This window comes from Schistocerca gregaria, chromosome X (assembly GCF_023897955.1).
Source record: "Schistocerca gregaria isolate iqSchGreg1 chromosome X, iqSchGreg1.2, whole genome shotgun sequence".
Taxonomy (NCBI): Eukaryota; Metazoa; Arthropoda; class Insecta; order Orthoptera; family Acrididae; genus Schistocerca; species Schistocerca gregaria.
Window position 1 is genome coordinate 83,379,842 of NC_064931.1, and position 22,604 is coordinate 83,402,445.

The 22,604-nt window shown below is 42.9% G+C and overlaps 1 protein-coding gene across 1 annotated transcript in view; it reads right to left on the reverse strand.

Moving 5' to 3' along the window:
* Nucleotides 1-22,604, reverse strand: part of LOC126299089 (glutamate receptor-interacting protein 1) — a 538,481-nt gene that overhangs the window by 166,599 nt on the left and 349,278 nt on the right. Inside the window, exon 7 of the mRNA XM_049990762.1 lies at nucleotides 19,867-20,007. Within this exon, the coding sequence (XP_049846719.1) occupies nucleotides 19,867-20,007 (141 nt within the window). The remainder of the gene's footprint in view (nucleotides 1-19,866; nucleotides 20,008-22,604) is intronic.

Consider the following 22,604-nt stretch of genomic DNA (forward strand, 5'->3'; position numbering starts at 1 on the left):
ATACCAACAATTGCCATTCAGGGTTGCCATTGTCCCTGCTCTCTTTCAACGATTATTGGAACAATTATTGCTCACTGTCCCTGGGTGTATAAATTATCAAGATGACATTGTTGTCACTAGCTCCACCACTGATGAACATCTTCAAAATCTCCACTCACTTTTTCACGTCTTACAGACTGCCGGTCTTAAGTGTAATCTTCAAAAATAAATTTTTTTTCAGGCATCTATCACATTCTTGGGGTTTCAACTCTCTTGAGATGGTATTTGACTGCTTCAGCAAACTGTCACTGTGATCGATGCCCTTCCTCGCCCTACATCTGTTAAAGAACTGCAGGCCGCCTTGTGGAAAATAGCGTAATATCACAAGTTTTTACTGTCTGCTGCTTCGGTGGCTCAGCCATTGCATCGCCTGTTGCATAAAAACATGCCTTTTCACTGGTCTGTGTCATGCAATGCGGCTTTCCACAAATTGAAGACTATGCAGAAACAGGCCCCATGCCTGGATACTTATCAACCTGGCCAACATCTTGTTCTTGCCATCGACGCCTCTAAATATGGGGTCGGTGCAGTCCTTGCACACCATTTTTCTGACAGTTCTGAACAACCGATTGCTTATGCCTCCAAAACACTCAAGGATGACCAACAAAAGTATTCTCTAATTGAAAAAGAATTTTTGGCCATTATTTATGCTCTTCATAAGTTTGGTGTTTTTCTCTATGGCTCCAAATTTCATCTTGTTACAGATCACAAACCACTTGTTTCCTTGTTTCATCCATCAATGTCACTTCCCGACAAGGCTGCACACCGCCTCCAGTGTTGGGCTCTTTACTTGCCTTGTTTCAATAATGAGATTCATTTCTGGCTGACAGCTGAACATGCAAATGCTGATGCACTGTCTTGCCTTCCCATGGGTCCTGATCTGGCATTCAATAGGGACAAATTTTTGTGTTTTCACCTGGATGTTGCCGAGCAGCGGGTTGTGGATGGTTTCCCCAACACTGGGAACCAGCTGGTAGCTGTTACGGGTTCTGACTCTACCCTCTCCTGGGTTTTACACTGTATTCAGAGGGGTTGGCCAGATCATCAATGTGCTAAGACTTCTGATCCATTGTGGAACTACTACACTTTGCATTACAGCCTCATGGCTAGGCATGGTGTTATCCTCCTTCACACCGAAAATGCTTCGCCGCGTGTTGTGGTACCTGCGTCTTTGTGTGCTTCGGTCTTGCGCCTCCTTTACCAAGGGCACTGGGATGTCTCTCGCACAAAATCTCTCGTGCACCATCATGTGTACTGGCCTGGCATTGACTCTGAAATCGCACACATGGTCACTGCCTGTGGCCCTTGTGCGTCACAGGCCGCCGCCCTGAAGTCATCTTTGTCACTGTGGCCTTCGCCTGAGAAGCCCTGGGAGCGTATTCATGGTGACTTCACAGGACCTTTTATAGGTACTTATTGGCTTCTGGTTATTGATGCCTACCCTAACTTTCCTTTCATTGTCCGTTGCACATCGTCTACCACTGCGGCAACCACCAATGCTCTAGCTCGCATTTTCTCTTTGGAAGGCCTTCCCTCTACTCTTGGTCCGCAATTTGCCTCTTCTGATTTTGCGGATTTTTGTGCCCATCACACCGTCATGGATGTCATGGCCCCTCCGTTCCATCCACAGTAAAATGGTGAGGCTGAACAACTGGTCCGCACATTTAAGGTTCAGATGAGGAAACTCCTGACTTCTTCTGCTGCTGATGATGCGCTTCTCCAATTTCTGGCTTCTTACCGTTTCACCCCCATGGGCAACCACAGCCCAGCTGAGCTCTTACATGACTGACAGCCCCGCACGCTACTTCATCTTCTGTGGCCTTCAACGTCACGGCCGCGGGTGCCTTTGCTTGGCCGGTTCACCACCAACGACCTTGGATGAGTATGAGGATACGGCAGGTGGCCAAAATGGAGTTTTGACCACGTCTTACGACACCATGGCCGATTCCTGTATGAAATCCAGATGGACACGGGTGTTGCAGTACATCATTCGGACCAGCTTTGGCCTCGTGTGCTGGCAACACCTGTTCTGGATGTTGCTAGACCACCTTTGGCTCTACATGACGCTTGGGATACTGGAATCTCTCATTATTTACAACGCAGCCCTCTCACCATCATATTGGTGCCAGCACAAGAACTGACACCACCAGGAGATGTGCCCATGCAGGAACCAGATGAACATCATCTGTTGGAACAATTCTACTTGCCTCTTTCTCCTACGGATGCGGACACATCACTCATGTCTCCTGTTATAACAACCGGACTTGCTGCAACGGGCAGATTGGTGCACGGGGCCCCAGCAGATTCGACCCCCACATCTCCTGTCACCTCGACCCATTATCATCGGGGACACTTCCGTCTGTACGGGAAGCCTCCTCCTCAAGACTTTATGACCAGTCAAACAACACCTACGGACATTAGCAATCTACAGGCCACCTCCATCAAGACCTGTGTAAAAAATTCAAAGGGGGAAAAGTGTTGTGAATCGCCAATCTTCAAAGTGCTGGTGTGCAGTTACGTGTGTCCTCTAAATGTGGTAAATGTGGCGCTGTCTGCCAGCCATGCAGCAGCAGTGCCACCTAAGCAGTCAGCCAGCCAGCAGCCACTAGACTTGGACTCAGTTATGATTTGACAGTTAAAGTGTACACACGTCTTACTCTGTTTACTTGATCTGTGACTTTCATGTATTGCATCTTCCTTGAAATATATTTGTTCAACTTGAAGTCATTACAATAACACAAATCAGCTTCAGTTCAAGTTCACTGGTGTAGACTGCAATAACGCATTAGACAGTAACCTGGATTTGTGATGGCGAGGCAGGTGGGAGACAGTGTTAGTGAGCTCGTGAATCCCTGCAACTCATGTTAATCGCATTAGAGCACTGCTGCTGCCAGTTGAATCCAATGTTACCAGACAGAGGTAGGGTTCCTGCAGCTTGGAATATATTGCCATTTTTAAGCCTAAATCAAACACTGGGCATTTTTGTATTAATTTCGAGTATAAGACATACCTGAATTTTGGAGACAATTTTTCGAAGAAAAGAGTGTGTCTCATAGTCTGTAAAATATGGTAGCTCCCATGATTGTAGGATATTGGAAAACTAATAAAGTAAACAGAAAGATCACAAATTTTTTTTGTAAAATCAAATGAATAACATCACTTAAAAATACAAATTTCTCTTGACTAATTATGATGATTGCATTAGTGTTGGCAGTTCATGGATGGATATGGAACCAGGAACTTTTCCTCAATGGGTTGGCTTGTGAGTTTCAATGATATGGATCATTGGACCACAGGTGCAACCACATTGGAAGAATATCTGAGGAGAAACCAGACTAAAATATTGTTCCTGAAAAGGAATGTCAGTATTTTCAATGACTGTAGGGCAACAGTCTGGATGCCTTGCTGATCTGGCCCTGTAAGATAAGCCAACATAGCCTTCCTATGTTGGTACTGTAAATGGCTAAAATCATGGGGAAATGATAGTTGTTACATATGTCAAGGACATGCAGTTTTGGTTTAGTGACGATTGAGACTATGAGGAATTTGTTGTCAAAAAATATGTTGTAAGTCTTATTCCCATTTATGAATTTCAGAGAATATGGAAGTCATTTGATTGGGGGGGGGGGGGGGGGAGGGGGAGACAAGGTCCAGATGGCATCGATTCTGAAGCAGCCATTTGTGAATGTTGTGCTCGATAATGTCTTTTGCCATTGGGTGATCAACTTTTACTGATCTTACACATATTTTGGCAGTAACAATTCATTCAGGTGGGCAGCTGGTTAGTACTGATGTACACATAAAAGGCTGTGTGAAAGTTGTAAGGTATGACTTGTTTCACCAGCTGACCAGACTCTGATACGGCAGGATATGCCTGATACAGAACTGAAACAGTGTGTGTATGGCACCTGGCTCTTCATCAGGAACATGGCCCATGTAGCAAAGCTTTAGTAGTAGATGTGGCATAATGATCAAGTAAAATATTTTCTAGGTTGGGAATGCAGTCTATTACCACTCTGGGATGGGTGGGAAGGCCTGTGGGTAGAATCATCTTTCATTTCCAGGAACAACAATAGGCAGTCAAAGACCTGGTGAAGGATGTGGTTAAGTTGTTCCATGTAGAACACCCACAATCTGACTGGCTCTTCATCAGGAACATGACCCATGTAGCAAGGCTTTAGTAGTAGATGTGGCATACTGATCAAGCAAGATATTTTGCAGATTGGTAATGCAGTGTATTACCACTCTGGGATGGGAGGGAAGGGCTGTGGGTGGAATAATTTTTCATTTCCAGGAACAAAAATAGGCAATCAAAGACCTGGTGAAGGATATGGTTAAGTTGTTCCATTTATAGTACCCAGAATCTGACATGGCTGGGAGACACTGGCTAACAGACTGAAGGTGTTAATGATGAGTCACTGAAAACTACACAAGACAACAACAGTGATGGACAAACAACAAGACAACATGACAGAATGACAAATCTGGAGTGTAAACCATATCGAGAGCCTATATGTAGCAATATCTGAAACAAAGCAACATTGCTCACAAGAGATGATATGAGAGCACAGTTGGAACATAACTGAGGTCCGGCCCGCATGCTGCTAACTTTATAGCACAGCTGCAGGAGCCAACAGGCTGGCACATGAGTTCTGGCCTATGTCTAGTGCTGAAGCAGTGATAGCAGCACTTGCAAACATTAGGAGCATCACCTAGCAACTGTCATCTAGTTCCAGGCATTCTGGCGAACTTTTGAACTTGTCAGATTGGGATACCAGATTCCCCCCTCCAAAATGGGTGCATAGGGTCAGAAGCACCCTGTATGTCATTTCAGAAGGTGAACCAGCCACACAATTGGTGATTTGGTGGAGATGCCTGACAGCTGGGAGAAGGAACATGGGATGTCACACAATGCACTGGAGACTGGCAATGTGGGAGATGACTATTGAGGTTATGCATGCTGCAGTATGTGCTCAACCACCAAACCTATAACCATGGGAACCACCAATGGGGTACCCTGGAGTGCAAATTGTACCTGTGCAGTTGGGGGGTTTGCAAGGGTGCCATTCCCAGTCAGAGTGACCCACTGATGGTGGCGCACTCAGTAGGTAGTGACGGAGTTGGTTGGTGTACTGACACTCCACACCCCCTAGAGTATCAACCAGCACAAGGTCCTGTCAATGGCTACTCACCACTGTAGCCAGTATCCATGAAGGTTTTTCTCCATAGGAACATGTGCACATAACTAAACCTGCTGGGCATCGTCCAACGTGGTGGAGCCAGGTACTGAGGACTGTTATGTCAGGAAGTGGAGGAGAGTACATGGCTGTTGCCCATGAAGGAGCTCTGCCAGGCTGTGGTTATGGACAGGGGTGGTCCTGTAGGTGCTCAGGAACATCATGGGCACCGATGTGGAGGAAGATTTGCCCATTGCTTTCAACACTTGTAGTTATTATTTACATACCATCTGCTCCACTTCACCATTGGAGGATGGGTCAAACAGTGGGCTAAACAGATTTTGATTCCACTGGTATTGCAGAACTGTTCAAAGGCTGTTGCCATGAACTGGGGCTGGTTGTCAGACAGGAGTGTGTAGGGAAGCCCTTCAATGATGAGAATCTGGGTAAGTGCATTGAGTGTGGTGGTTGTAGTGGCAGATGCCATGCTAACCACATGGGGTAGCTGGAATAAGAGTCTACAACAATGAGCCATATGGAGCCCAGAAAGGGACCAATCCACTCCAGATGACTGCAGTTGCAGGAATGATATGGAGTGGACCAGGGTGTGAAAGACTAAGGAGAAGCAACCTGATGGTGGGTGCATGCAGAACAGCTGCCCTACATGACCACCATCTCTTTGTTCAGACCTGACCAGTAGGCATGTTGTCTGGCAAGAAGTTTCATCTGTGACATACCACAATGCTCACAATGGGAGAGTTCCAAGATATGAGGATATAAGGTAGTCAGAATGACAATGTGGTGGGAATTTGCATCTGCATTCAGCAGGACAGCAGGAGAACGTCAGAGACAACAGACAAATGATGAGAAATGTGAGCCCAGGCCTGGAGTTCTGAATCAGCAGATTTGAAAAAAATAAATGGGCAAGCCATTTAACACTTTCCAAGGCGTGTTTTCATTTTATGTCAATGTTGAAACAAGATACCTCCTGTTGGTCAAATCCTAAGTCTTATCCTGATAGTTGACAAGGGAGTGCATCTGCATTTGCATGTTGTGTGGTAGGATTGTACTTAATTGTGTAACTGTAACAAATAAGGAAAAGAGTCAAATGCTGGAGCCTTTGAGTCATTCACTCTGGAAGATGAGAGTATGGTCCAAAGAGTGCTACCAGTGATTTTTAGGCAGCAATGAGGGTAAACCCAGTTGCAAAGAGGTACACATGGAATTTCTTAATGGAAATTATGATTCCCAAAGCCTCTTTCTCGATCTGTGAGTAGTTTCTTTGAGCATGTGTCAGGGTCTTTGATGCACTGGTGATGAGTTGCTAAGTACCATCATTGTTATGGAACACAAGCACTTTACTAATGCCATAGGGGAAATGTCAGCAGCCAAAACAAGTGGATGTGATGTAGGAAAGGACATAAGGCAGAGAGCCAAGACTAACATATCCTTCAGCTGGGTGAAAGCATGTTCACAGACAGCCCACAACTGGAAATTAATACCCTTCTTCCACAACTGGTTGAGTGGGTGCATAATGTTTGCTGTTTGTGGAAGGAACTTTACTTTACCCAAAAAGGCCTTCAGTTTTTTTAGTTTCTGAGGACATAGGAGAGAGTCAATAGCTGAGATGTTGTGATCAGTGGGTTGAGTCTCATTTTTGTTGAATAAGTGTCCAAAGTATTCCACTTGCTCCTGAAGGAACTGACATTTTTGTAGGCAGCACTTGCGTATGGTATCATGCAACATAGTAAAGAGGGTGCAGAGGTTATGCTGGTGGTCTTGGTGGTAACTATTATGTCACAAGAGGAAATGGACACGGTTAACTCTCCTAGGTATCGCTGAAAGATTTCCAGAGTAGAAGTAATCCCAAAGGGCAAACATTTGTGTTTGTACAAGCCAAAGGGTGTATTGATGAGCATAAAGCATTGTGATTCCTCATGCGGGGGTCTGTAATTAAGCATTGGCAAGGTTTATCTCAGAAAAATATTCACTGCTAACAAGTTTTGTAAGAAGATCCTCTGGATATGGTATAGTGTACGTTTCCTCATGTGTCTGGCACTGGCTGTTGACCCAAAATCTATTGTTTCTATTTTGTTTCTTCACCTCCACCAGGGGCATGGCCCAAGCAGTAGTTTCAACATGTTCAATTACCCCTGCTTCATAAAAGCAATCAAGTTCAAGCTTGACTGCTGTCTGTAGGGAGACTGGAAGTGAACCTGCCAAAAAGAAATGGGGCACTGCATCAGGATGTAGAGAAATATGCACCTTAAAATCGGTGGCACATCCCTGGCCAAGTTTGAACAGAGACATGAAAGATGCACAAAGTCATCAAATTCCTGGAAGGGAACCATGTTCGAGGTGAACTGAAATTCATCAGTGATGGAGAACCAAAACAGTGAGAAAGAATCTATGCTAAAAATGTTGCCAGGCGAGTGACTATTGACAACAAACAACTTTATTGGCCATGTAACCTTCTTGTACACTGCTGTATTTGTGAACTGACCTCTGAGAGGAATTGAGCTGTCACAGTATGCAGCCAGCTTGCGGAGGTCGGGCCAATGCTGGGAAACACAGACAAGCATATGTTGGGAGGTTCACCAGGGAAACCATTGCTCCTGTGCCTGCTTGGAAACAAACGTCCTGATGTGCAATCATGAGATCAATAAGCAACTTGTGGTAGGAGGATTGCCTTGGAGAATAATAGCCTGGAGTTCATGCAATGTCTCTCAGTGCTAGTATGGAGTGGGGTTCGACTGTCCTGATGCTTAGTGGCAAACATTTTGGAGATGCCAATCCTTTCCACAATGGGTGCAGTGTGCCTAGTGATCTGGACAGTCTGTATGGTTGTGCATTGTGAAACAGTCAGGACAAGATGGGAGACCCCCACTGCATATCCTGATTTAGTGTAACTGGCTGCTCAGAGATCACTGAGATGTCCAAAAGTGATGAATCACAGCACCACCATCAGGAAAAGGACTTATGAGAATTTTGCCCCCTTGGTGGTGGTTGAACCACTGCCACCTTTGGCAAGCCACAAAGTGTTTATTTGCTGCCTGCACAATCTTGAAAGAGTATGTGATTTTCAAAATGTCTCCAAGGAAGGGTTGTTCAGCTTGAGGGCTGAAATGTGTGCTACTGGACTGGGGGCCAACTGGACCAGCACATCTCAAATCAAGGTATCTACATATAAGATTTCACTAGATGGATCTGTGCAAGTGAAATCACAACATTTACTCAGCCCCTGCAAATCCATCACCCACGAGCAGTATGACTGACCCGATTACTTGTGGTATTGATGGACCTCAAGGCATGATGGAACCACATGGGAAGGAAGATGCTGCATCCTCAGGTGTATGCCCTTCTGCAATGCAACCAGGTCTTCCAGTTTGGACTGATGATGCCAACGTCACCACAGGGAACACCAAAGTTGCCACACTGTTCCCCTATGCCAATCCTGAGTCCAAAAAAAGAATTGGACATGTAACCTGCTTAGACAGTCTTTAGAAAGCCACATGGCTGCAAGCCAGCAGTTCTAGTTGGAAAGACAGTTTTGATTATAGCTCCACTTCAGCAGGTTACCTCCAGGTTCAGTGAGCAGCCAAGCTGTGGTAATCAGGAAGCCATCGATCACCCACACAGCTAATATCCTTCACAAGTTTTGTTTTGGACTTTGCATCTAAGTGATCATTTAACTCTTTTAGTTCAGACCTTATGTAACCACCTGGATAATCCCACATGTTACTATGCCTCTGCCAGGATTTGGGCAAGTGTTTCCATTGGATTGGATCCACTTAGTGGATTAAAAATGACATCTAGTTTACCAGCCAGTGGGATTATCACTTTTCAGTGGTTTCCCACATTCAGATAGGTGAATATTGGGCTAGTACCCAAGTCCTATCTCAATTTGTAAATATTTAGAAAATGTCGGCAAACATTCACATGGATAACGCTACACACAGACAGTTTGGGGCACATATAATTTGCTCAGGGGATAAAAGGATGGTGACAGGAAAAACATCCAGCCACCCCTTAAATAAACTATTCCAAATTCAGTTAGAACCATGCTGACACCATCTAGAAGTGGGAACAAGGCACAAGAAAAAGAAGAAGAGTATGGACTTTGCATCTAAGAGACCCTTTAAATCTCTAAGGTATGACTTCCTGTGGAAAGTGATCATTTGACTCTATAGTCTGTACCTCATATCTACATGATAATCAATGGGCTAGTGTATTTCACATTCAGACTCTTGACATTGTTGTGTTGATTTTCATGAGACTGTCATTGGTAGTTATGTAGCCACTTTTGGAGAAACTGGCAATTTAGGGCATGCAATATAGCACTTGGTGTCTATTGTCACAACAAAATAGTGATGAGGATATTTGACCATGAGTATCATCACAACAAATTGAAGATGAGGATGTCTGAGCACGTGTACCATTGCAAAAAAATGGTAATGAGGATTTTCCAACATGAGTGATAATTTACATTTTCAATTGTGGCAACTTCATTCAGTGCATCTTTTCAACTGTCCTCTGTGAATTTTGGTGTTCCTACCACTTCTTTGCTTATATTCTAATCAGACAGTATTGTGTTTCCACACAGCAACTCCAGACCTGGACATTTCAACAGAGTTACTGCTCTTGTTGCAAAACATGCAACAGAGACAGGAGTTTATTTTGGCCAAATTGTTCCAGCCAGACACTAATTCAACCCAAGCAAGGACACTACCACATCTGCTGTTTCCAAATTTCAATAAGATATTAGAATCATGGCTGAATGATATTGCCAGGTTTGAACAGCACTTTATGATCCATGATATTACAGGTGACACATGACAGAAAGCCATTTTAGTTGCACACACTGGTGGTTACATATCTAGACTTATTCAACAACTTAACAGAGTGAACTAACATACACTCAGCTGAATAACATGCTGGTAGATTACTTTGATTCACATATACATGTAGCAGCTGTTGAACATAAAATTTTCAGCTGTACAAAGAAAAGTAGACAAAGTTATCATGAGTGGACAGTCCAATTATAGGAACTTATGTGGGCATGTGAATTCCAGTGTCTCAGTAACAAGAGTAATCACTCATATCGAATTCATTAGTGTGGGACAGGATTTCAGTTTATTCACTGGCTCACTGTCTGAAAAATGGTGCAGTGAAGATGAACAAGCCCTCGTTAGATGCTGGTTTACCTCTCATCTGTGCTTTTGAACAAACAATGACATAGTCTGTGGGATTGTAGAACACACACCCCTACCCTCAACTGTATTTCAGATTAGTAAAAATGCTGAAACTTGGAATTGTCTCACTATCCAGTGCACTTATGGGCTGGATATAACCATCTTCCCTCAGGACACAACAGGAAAACAGGTGCCCAATAGGTTACTCTCTTGTTTTAAGTGTTTTATAGCTCACCAGCATGAAAATTGTTATTTTTGAAAAGCACTAACACAAGAGAGGCCACAAGGCAAAAATGTGTAATTCTGCACATAAGATGAAAATGAATAGTAAAAGTTTTACTAATGAAAAAAAATTACGTTCATTTCACAATGGCTTACAGGTTCATGCAATTTTATCATGCAAACATTTCAATTTAGAAGTGTGAATCATTGTCACTCTTGCTATTTTCCATATCGATAAGGGTTCATCTTCAATGATTCTCAATTTGCAAACTCACCAGTGGTTAGGCTCACCACATCTTCAACTGTTCCACAGTCAGTTTTTTTGTAAATGTGTTAATGGTTAGGCTCACCACAGCTGTGACTGTTCCATAGTAAGTTTACCAGGTACAATATTGCTTGCACAGTAACCAGAAGCCAATTTGATGCTAATGTATTGTACAAGGAGACCACTGTCACAGCAAAGTTGGTGGTCAAATCACAGGATGCTAGTAATATCCTGTATCTCTAACTATTCAGCAAGTTGGGTCTGCGAGTACACAACACAGCCAGTTAGGTGCAGGTGCCATACCCCACACGCACTTTATGGACCTCATACACAATTCCCAAACTATCTTTCATGGCACAACAACTTGTGTCAGGGTCTAAAAAGTGCATATTACACTGAAGCCATCAGCAGGAAATGTACCCTTTCCCTTTAAGGATAAACATTCCTTAGAACTGAAACATGTCCAGGATAAAGGATCAACATACCACAGCACAGCTCAAGATGACCTGTGTCCTATGGAACTCCTACACAGTTGACTCTAAAGGACACAGCTGTCCATTGTGAAGGCAATTGACGACAGGGATCCACAGCCTGTCACATGTCCATATAAAATCAAACTAAATAAATGCCACCATATTCATCTAGGGCAGATGAAGAAGGGTCCCTGCTCAAAGTGTCAAACTATTGGGTCACTCTATGGTTGAAGCTCAGATGGCCAATCAGGCCCATGCCAAGAAACACCTCAGTCAGGTATGGCCACAACAGAAATTCAGTAGTTTATCATTCAGGAGGATGACGGTTCAATTCCATCTCCGGCAATTCTGATTTAGATTTTCCGTGATTTCCCTAAATCCTTTCAGGCAAATGATGGGATGGTCTTAGTAAAGGGGCATGGCTGATTTCCTTCCCCATCCTTCCCTAAGCTGAGCTTGTGCTCCATCTCTATTGACCTCGTTGTCAATGGGACGTTAAACACTAACTTCCTCCTCCTCCTCCTCCTCCTCCTCCTTATCCTCAGTAACTTATGACTAAAATGCTGCCAGTTTTTCTGTTTCAGATCTGCTCGGTCTGTGACACCATCCAGGTGAGCCACAGCATCCACATCCAGACTCTTCCTGACCTGAGGACCACATCAGCAGGAGACTAGTATCGTCAAGTTTACCTCTATGCCCGGGTGGGCAGGGGCGTAGTATTCTGGGGTACATGTCCTCCACCCTCCTGGAATACAGTCAGGTCTGCTGGATTGCCTACTCAGACAACGTGTTTATTGCTGTATTGCCTGGCTTGTGAAAGGCTCCATTTGGATCAGTGGCACCAACAATATCACAGGTGGCACCGAAGTTGGCACACTACTCGATTATGTCCATGGTAAGTCCAAGAAGAGAGTGAGACATATAACCTTCCACTCAGCCAGTAGTTAGGAAGCCACATGGCTTCTAGCCAACAGTTCTGGTTGCAGACAGTTCTGGCTAGAGCTCCACTTCAGCAAGTTACTTCTAAGTTCATTGAGCAGCTAAGCCATGGTCATCAAGAAGCCATTGATCGACCATCCAGCTATCCCCCTCCACAACTTTAGTTTTGTACTTTGCATCTAAGTGATCCTTTAACTTTCTTAATTTGGATTTTGTTTCTAAGAGATGCTTTAGCTCTCTTAGGTTTGACATTATGTCAAAGTGGTCATTTGACTCTACTGTTTGGACCTTGCATCTATGCTATAATTAATGTTCACATTCACATTCTTCAGAAGAGTTGAATGGCACACACTGTGAGTTTAACAAATGTATTGATTTTAATGTGACTGTCATTGGTAGTTATATAGCCACCTTTGAAGAAACTGGTAATTTATGGGATGTAATACACCACTTGGTGATTTCCATCACAACGAAATGGCAACAAGAATATTTAATTGTGAGCACCATCGTGACAAATTGGTGCCAATAATCCTTGACTATGAATACTGCTGCAACATGGATTCTGCTGGATAATGAAGTGGACTGTTCTTACTGTTGTTCATGTGGTGTCACTGCCAGACAGCACACTTGCTAGGTGGTAGCCTTTAAATCAGGTGCAGTCCATTAGTATATGTTGGACCCGCGTGTCACCACTATCAGTGATTGCAGGCCGAGCGATGCCACACGGCAGGTCTAGTCTAGAGAGACTTCCTAGAACTCGCCTCAGATGTACAGCCGACTTTGCTAGCGATGGTTTACTGTGTACATACAGAGACGATAGCTTAGCATAGCCTTCAGCTACGTCATTTGCTTCGACCTAGCAAGGTGCCATATTCAGTTACTATGAATGTATTCTGAACAGATAATACTGTGAATCATGTACCATCAAGAGCGACATTCATCATTAATGGATTAAAGTTAAGTATCAAACTAATAACGTCCGCTTTCTGAATTCTAATTCCTTGCCATGTTCCAGACCTCACGTCAGTATAGTCCTTCCCTCCTCACACCAGCCTGCATGAGCTAAAACACGTGCATTTCGGCCTCCATTCATAACACGGTGTTGGCTCTTCTGCCAACACAACATTGGCGACGAGAATGGGATGGTCGCTCGCCGGCTGGGTTGCTCCACAGTCACCATTATCACACCTTGGTGTCTTTGCTACATCCACCGCATCAGGTTTCTGTGCAGCGGCAGACAGCTGCTTTTGCCCCAGGAGACATTGTCTACTACTGCGACTGTCGAGGTTCACGACATTGGCTCGAAGGGCACATTCTTCGATTCCTTGGACGTGCTATGTATCTGGTTTTGGGGGCCTCTGGTGAGGTGTGCCAGCATCTCAGTCAGATGCACCTCTGTCATCGCACGGGATCTGCCGCTCGCCGTCTGCTTTCAGCGATGGTGCTGTCCTGTCAGAGCCCCGGGGACCCATCTAATGGCTTGCCTCAGCCCCAGGAGTCCATTTTGCCCCATGGCGACGCACTGCCGCTGCCTGTTATCCCGCCGGTGACGCCCGCAGTGGATACATTGCTGCAGCCGCCGGGCGCCCCCCTGGGTCATGCGCCGCCGATCGCTCCCCTTACCATTTGTCCTCCGACATGGAACTCTTGCCCTCTCCGGACCATATGTCGTCTTCGCCCGGCGGGTGCCCCGGCTCAATGGACGTTGACCCTTCAGCCCCTCCTGTCTCTCTACGAGTGCATACACCGCATGTTGGCGTGCACCCTGGACTAGGTTTTCAGGTGTTTCCTAGCTCCCCGCGGTCTGAATCGCAGGGTGCAGGTGGCACAGCCTCGCCTGTTGTTAGGCTCCCCACCTCGTCGCATACGTCAGCATGGGGTCCTCCCCACGGTGGGCAGAGGTCTCATACCACAACCGTCCACCAATTTGTGAGGGAGGAATGTGGTGTTACCACCAGACCCCACACTTGCTGGTAGCCTTTAAATTGGCCACGGTCCGTTAGCATACGTCGGACCCGTGTATCGCCACTATCAGTGATTGCAGGCCAAGCGATGCCACACGGCAGGTCTAGTCTAGAGAGACTTCCTAGAACTCGCCCCAGTTGTACAGCCGACTTTGCTAGTGATGGTTCACTGTCTACATATGCTCTCATTTGCAGAGACGATAGCTTAGCATAGCCTTCAGCTTCGCCATTTGCTACGACCTAGCATGGTGCCATATTCAGTTACTATGAATGTATTCTGAACAGATAATATTGTGAATCATGTACCGTCAAGAGTGACATTCATCATCAATGGATTAAAGTTAAGTATCAAACTAATTACGTCCACTTTCTGAAATCTAATTCCTTGTCATGTTCCAGACGTCACGTCAGTATAGTCCTTCCCTCCTCACGCCAGCCTGCGTGAGCTAAAATGCATGCATTTTGGCCTCCATTTGTAACATGGTGTTCTCTCTTCTGCCAACACAACAGTATGAGTTGACTGTGCCTATGTGGGAGATTGCTAGAGTGAAATTAGGCTTTGGTGCCTATGGACTGGTATACTTATTCAGCCACAAAGTACCTAACGTCAACATCAGCAATTTACTTGTGACTCAGAACAATTATTTTATTGCATTGTGAACTTATTGACTTTTGTTTCATGTTTCAGTGTACTTATAGGCATGTAATTAACAACTGTTGCCAGAGAAGAGTCAGCATTTTATTGGGTGATGTACAGTGAAGTTTGCCACATACACCATGCTCTATGTGTCAGTTCCTAATTCAAAGGCTGACACCAGGCATTCAGAATACTGCCACCAGAGGCAGCCACACAGCACCTATAGCCACCAACCGATGGCTGCATGACAGGCATGCCCTTCGCCTGGCACAGGCAGTGCCACTACCAAAGAGTGTAGGAGTCTGCTGTATCAGCCTCTCTAGTGATACTACAGTGTTAATATGGACTCGCCAACAGATTTGGATTATTGTGGATTGCACACTGGATTTTCCTGAACTTCTGTTCCACTGACACCCATTTAAGTTAAATAAATGATATTTATCTAACTGTTGTTGTGTCTTTCATTCCCTGCTTTCTGCCTTAGAACTTACGAATCACTACAGGATACAACACATACAGTCCTATTAGGTTCATAGATATTATTTTATGTTATTTACAAACAGTGCATAGAAATCTTCAGATGCCATTGATGAAGACTGTTCAGAGATGAAATTGACGAGAACTGTACAAACACAAAGGTAAATTCAGAATAAATGTAGGAAGGAAATTATGAGTTCATGAACTTGTAAGACAGTCTGTGTTTCTCTTAAATGATAAATTAAAATGAGCGAAGCCTTGAACAATTATGCTGCAGTACACTCTTTTAAAATACAGGTATTTGCAACACATAGGCCTTTATGATAGCAATACAATAAACTGTTGTATGTACAAGTATGTCTTTAATGAAGGTTTGACAGGTCTGATAGGTTAGTGGTAGAGGAAGTTATAAATCAAGACATTTGGCTGGTTGTTATGAGATTTGGCTTGTGTATGTTACAGTGCAATAAGGATAATGAATGAAGGGGAACTGGGGTGAGACTACTGTGTCCTCAGTGGATGAGTGTGACCATATTTACCCAAGTACAAAATGATACTGAGGAAAACAACACTTCCCCCCATGTTTTTAAGAGTCTCATTGAAAATTTTTTATTTTTAACATAATCTGTCCAATCAAAATTACAAACTGTTTTGTGGATATAACGTATCTCCTTAAAAAATTAAACATTATACCTATTCTAAAATTATGCCATTTATTGGTTTCTACATTCTGATAATAAAAGGAGAAATAAAATAAACAAAAAATAACAATTTACTTTAATTTTTATTTTTGCTTTCTTTTTTGCGTACTATCTCTGTGGTATCAATACTTTTAATCATTGGCACCATCATCACCATTCTATGGTAATCCATGAAGGAAAGTGGGATTACTGCCAGACACATAGTACTTGAATAATGATAAAACCAGTGCATTTGAATGTACCATCATTTATTCTTTCTAATACATGCTTAGTACATGCTACCAGTTTCAACACCACATGGTATCTTCAGGCCCTGAACATAACCTGCCATACAAAACCATTTTCATATGCAATGAACAGAATGGTATGCATTCTGAGATTGTTGTTGCCATGGAAGGCACAGAATACATTTCATTTTGGCCCATTGCATATGATCCTGTTCAGTACACATTGTCATCATTGTCTTCATCACTGGTACCACTATCTTTGCTTGTAAGCATACTGGCATTTCTTCCTTTGTGACACTCCTCCCACAGTATGTGGGAGCATATGGAATAAGTTCAGAGATATGTGAGTGGCTTGAAAACTTCTTAAATAATAGAACCCAGTACGTTGTTCTCGATGGTGAGTGTTCATTAGAGACAGGAGCATTGTCAGGAGTGCCCCAGTGAAGTGTGATAGCACCGCTATTGTTACCTATATACATAAATGATTTGGCTGACAGGGTGGGCAGCAGTCTGCAGCTGTTTGCTGATGATGCCATGGTGTACAGTAAGGTGTCGAAGTTGAGTGACTGCACAAAGATACAAAGTGACTTAAACAAAATTTCCAGATGGTGTAATGAATGGCAGCTAGCCCTAAATGTGGAGAAATGTAAGTTAATGTGGAGGAGTAGAAAGATCAAACCTGTAATGTTTGGATACAGTATTACTAGTGTTCTACTTGACACAGTCAAGTCATTTAAATTTCTGGACATAACATTGCAAAGTGATATGAGGTGGAATGGGCATGTGAACTGTGAGAACTGTTGTAGGGAAAGCAAATGGTCACCTTTGGTTTCTTGGGGGAATTTTAGGAAAGAGGAGACCACATATAGGATGCTGATGGGACTGATTCTTGAGTACTGCTCGAGTGTTTGGGATCCCTACTTGGTTGGATTGAAGGAAGACATCAAAGCAATTCGGAGGCAAGCTGCTAGATTTGTTACCAGTAGGTTCAAACAACATGTAAGTGTTACAGAGATGCTTTAGCAACTAAAATGGGAATCCCTGGAAGGAAGGCAATGTTCTTTTTGAGAAACACTAGTGAGAAAATTTAAAGAACACATTTGAAGCTGACTGCTGAATGATTCTACTGTCGCCAACATACATTACGCATAAGGACCATGAAGATAACATATGAGAAATTAGGCCTCATACAGAGGCATACAGACAGCCTTTTTTTGCTCGCTCTATTTGCAAGTGGAACAGGAAAGGAAATGATAATCAGTGGTACAGGGTACCCTCTGTCACACACACTATGGTGGGTTGCAGAGTATCTATGTAGACGTAGATCTTCTCAGACATGAATAGCATTGGATACACAACACTTGTTGAATCTTTTCATAAGAGAATCACTTGAGATTCTGCCCCAGCATTAATGATCAACTGGCCAAGCATGGGTAGTGAGGGTTTCTTTAACTCTGCCCCCCTCAGTACGGGCATGGTCTCCTTGAAGAAAACACTCACTATAAAGCTGTTGCAGGGGAACCTTGAAAGGTCTACTCACAACAACATCTATTACTTGAAGTTGTGAAGTCATGCCACCAGGAATTATGACCAGACCTACATTGTTCTTTGCTATCAGATCCTTAATTTTCTCCGTGAGGTGTCCCCTGAAAGAATCTGACACCATCATTATCCTTCTGGAAAGCACAGAACATGGTATTCTGTTCCAAACAACCTTAAACCAATCTAGGCTTAGGTCATCTGACATCCCTTCCATTTGCTTGGCATCTAGAGATAAGTCCTGCAGGAAGTTTTTCTTTCAGTATCATTTTCCTGTGAAAGATCACATACGGGGGGAGCTTTCTTCCATCTGCTAGGCACCCAGTGTTATTGTTATCCTTGCCATTTCATTGCTAGAAGTCCTTACAGGAACACTTTTAATGCCATTAACATCAACAGTAACATCTGATAGCATATACAACTAAACAGAACTGATCAATATTGCCCATATGACCTAGCAAACAGTTGTGCTGTTTCCTAGGAGTGATTATATGATGCTCATATGCAAATAGTTTTTTGTCACACACTGTGGGAAACTGCTGGGCTAGCATAGTTCGGCACTCTAATGTAAACTCCACCCTTTTTATCATCCTCATTCGCCAACCGAAACTTGCTCTGAATTTCACAATGCATACTGTTGGAAATGCTTCTTCATCTACAGTGCTTTCATTCATATAATTTATCTAGTAATCACAAAGCCTTCATTGTGTTTCTCTTGCACATGCTGAACAACCTGCTGCCCCAAATTGTGAGAGCTTCACTGCTTTGCTACCATGAAAGTTCGGCATGTGGAACTGGTGTTCTTTAATTTAATCTTCATCTGACACCACTGATGAACATTCACTTCTGCAATTTCATTGATGCACTACATTAAAGATCTTTCCAAAATGCACCAGTTTTAGTATGGTTTTGATGTGCTAAACTGGCAGGAAGTGCTACTTTGGTGTACAAAACCCATAACTAATCAATTACACAACATAAAAGCAATGAGCTTAGCAACAGTAGTTATATCTGTGGCATACATGCTTATTAATATGATACCACTTTCAAAAGTATATTACTCATTTTGAAGCTTAAGTATTGTAGCAGCTTGCAAAGCATATTTTTCCACTTATTTATGGGAGCATACTCTTGCCTGGCTTTATGAGGCTGATAAGAACTGATTACAGACCTTTCCAGCTATTGGAATCCAGACCATGGTACAACTTAACATTTTTTACACAAAAACATGCCTAAGGTGAAAGAAGTGAGGAGTGTATTTAATCAGCAGAAATGCAAGACCAATTATCTGTTAATAATCACACACACAAAATAAAAGATGACAGGTACTGAAGACATGTTAAGAAAAATGACAGCTAATATTCACTTTTAATTGCCTCATTGTCAATGGATACTACCATGTTCTCATATAAAATATCATGTGAGTCTGTCAAGTGGTGCAGCATTCACATAAAATACTGCTACTTGACAAGACAGAGGTTAAATACACAGCTTAAAAATTGTGGCTTAAGTTTTGTGTCAGTTTCCAAAAACACTGAATGGAATACCAGGATAGTCTTTAAGAGTGATCCTATATGATTTTCCCCTACATCCTTTCTGAGCTGAAAATAAGAAAGACATAGGTCCTACTGCAGGACCAATATGGAGAAAAACTTAAATAAAACTAATATGACACAAATATAGGAACATACTGCCTACACAAAACTTAGTAACAAGGTAGTGTTGATGTTTCATATGAATTCAGTGAGATAATGAAGTCAACATAATTATGTTGCTGTTGATACCACTGTTGATACAATGAGTGACGTTTTTCAACAAACTGATCAGAGAACATCTTACTTCCTTTTTCAATTCATACTGAAAGTAGTAGGAAATATTAATGAAGTGGGAAGGCAGACTTTAAAAACACAATATCTGAGTAATAAATTGTCAAGTTTATGACACATGCCAAATAATAATATGAAAATATGTAAGAGCAGTGAAGTATTACACACCAAAGTCCACAAAAATTCACCTGATTCATGATTGCTTGCCTCATTTTGCTGTCGACGTGCACGTGAATACTGTTTACTTTGATGACGGAAATCAAGAGTACTGAAAGAAGAGGAGCAGGGACTAATTGTTGGCACTAAAGCAGTTCTTGCCTCTGGGGTCCCTGAAAGCATGTCCATGAAGCAAGACCATCACAAAAACGATAAACAAACAGCAAAACATTTCATAGACTTACATGACACAATAATTATTGGTAAACTCTTCCAGTTTGCTGTCATATCCAATAATCAACATAACTCAATATTTTTTTGTGAAAAAACAATCTGCAATCATCAGAAGAATGCTGCTGTTGCTGAGACCTACTGAAAAATGAAGCCAAGCCATGGCTACATAGGCACACAGCGTATCTGGCCGCCACCACCACAGTTCCTGCCTCCAAGACTGGGCTGATGGTGCTGCACCCGGTGGAACACCAGAATCAATGATGTATAGCACTCAAGGACTATCTTCAATCACTCAAGCCAGCTGCACCATAAAAATGTGTTTTGATGTGAGACAGTGTAAGATTCTACATTATGTCTTACTAAGAGAAAAATCCTATCTTTATTAATCAAATTATCTGCCAACCTAATTTCAATTGCCTTTTTATAAACTCTGTTCAAAAATCCAGATGTACTGGCAACTATCAGAGTCTCATTAAATTTCATCCTGTGTCCCCTATTTAAAGAATGTTCTGCTACTGCTGATTTTTCTGGTTTTTGTAGCCTCATGTGACGACGATGTTCCATGCCCTGTCCCAAACTCTGTGAATTAAATGGCTGATGTAAGCCTTCCCCTGTTGACATGACACTTTGTTTATTCCATGCTTCCTAAGTCCCAAATCATCTTTTACAGAGCTGAGTAGTGTCTGAATCTTGAAAGGTGGGTGGAATAAACTCTTAATTTTAGGACTCTTTGAAAGTTTTCCAATCTTGAATAACTTGCCCCCAGCTTAAGGATAAAGGCCACAGAAATACACTGAAGCAACAAAGAAACTTGTTTAGGCACGCATATTCAAATACAGGGATATGTAAACAGGCAGGCTACAGCGCAGCAGTTGACAATGCCTCTATAAGATGACTGTCTGACGCAGTTGTCAGATTGGGTACTGCTGCTACAATGGCAGGTTATCAATACTTAACTGAGTCTGAATGTGGTGTTAAAGTCAGTGCATGAGTGATGGCATGCAACATCTCCGAGGTAGCAATGAAGTGAGGATTTTCCTGTACGATGGTTTTATGAGTGTACCGTGAATATCGGAAATCTGGTAAAATATCAAATCTCTGACATCGCTGTGGCTGGAAAAAGGTCATGCAAGAATAGGACCAACAATGACTGAAGAGAATCACTCAATGTGACAGAGGTGCAATCCTTCTGCAGATTGCTGCAGATTTCAATGCTGGGCCATCAACAAGTGTTAGTGTGTGAACCATTCAACAAAACATGGGCTTTCGTAGCCAAAGGCCGACTTGTGTACCCTTGATGACTGCATGACACAAAGCTTTACGCCTCACTTGGTGCCATCAACACTGTCATTGGACTGTTGATGATTGGAAACATGTTGCCTGGTCAGACGAGTCTCCTTTAAAATTGTATTGAGTGGATGGGTGTCTATGGTTATGGAGACAACCTCATGAATCCATGGACCCTACATGTCAGCAGGAGACTGTTCAACCTGTTGGAGGTTCTGTAATGGTGTGAGGCATGTGCAGTTGGAGTGATATGGAACTTGTGAATATGTCTAGATATGACTGTGACAGGTGACATGTAAGTAAGCATCCTGTCTGATGACCTGCATCCGTTCCTGTCCCTTGTGCACTTCAATGAACTTGGGCAATTCCAGCAGGACACTGCAACACCCCAAACATCCATTATTACTACACAGTGGCTCCAGGAATACTCCTCTGAGCTTAAACACTTTCGCTGGCCACCAAACTCCCCAGACATTAACATTATTGAGCATATCTGGGATACCTTGTGACGTGCTGTTCAGAAGAGATATCCACCTCCTTGTAGTCTTATGGATTCATGGACAGCCCTGCAAGATTCATGGTGTCTGGGGATGGTCCAGTCTCCATAGCATGATGGATTTGTTTCTCAGAGTATTCATTTCCCTTAAACCCAGTTGCAAAATGTGCAAGTTCCTACCCATGTCGGAAATAGCATTTGCTTTATATACCAGATTCCTAAGGACATCATTGTGTTGGCTTGGTGGATGGCATGCAGGTACCAATTGGTATGTCCCAGGGTACCATCAGGTTTTTTTTTTTTTTTTTTTGTGAAGCATACTGTCCAAAAAAGGAAGCTTCCAATCAATTTTCACCTCTATAATAAATTTAATGTTGGGATAAAGACAGCTGAAGTGGTCCAAAAGTGAGTTAAGTGTATCATAAGCATGAGGCCAGATAAAAAATTTATCGTCAGCTTATCTCCAGAAGCACATTGATTTTAAAGCTAAAGTCCTCAGTGCTCTTTCCTCAAAGTCTTCCATGAATAAATTGGCGACTATGTGTGACAAAGGGCTACCCACTGCCACTTCATCATTCAGCTCAAAAATGTTGCCATTAAATGAAAAATAAATGGATGTCAGCACATGATGACAAAGCTTCACCAAATTTATATCCAGTTTGTTGCTAATCAAACTCGATGATTCTTCCAGAGAGACTCACGTGAATAGGGATAACACATCAAAACTCACAAGTAAATATGAAGCATCCATCC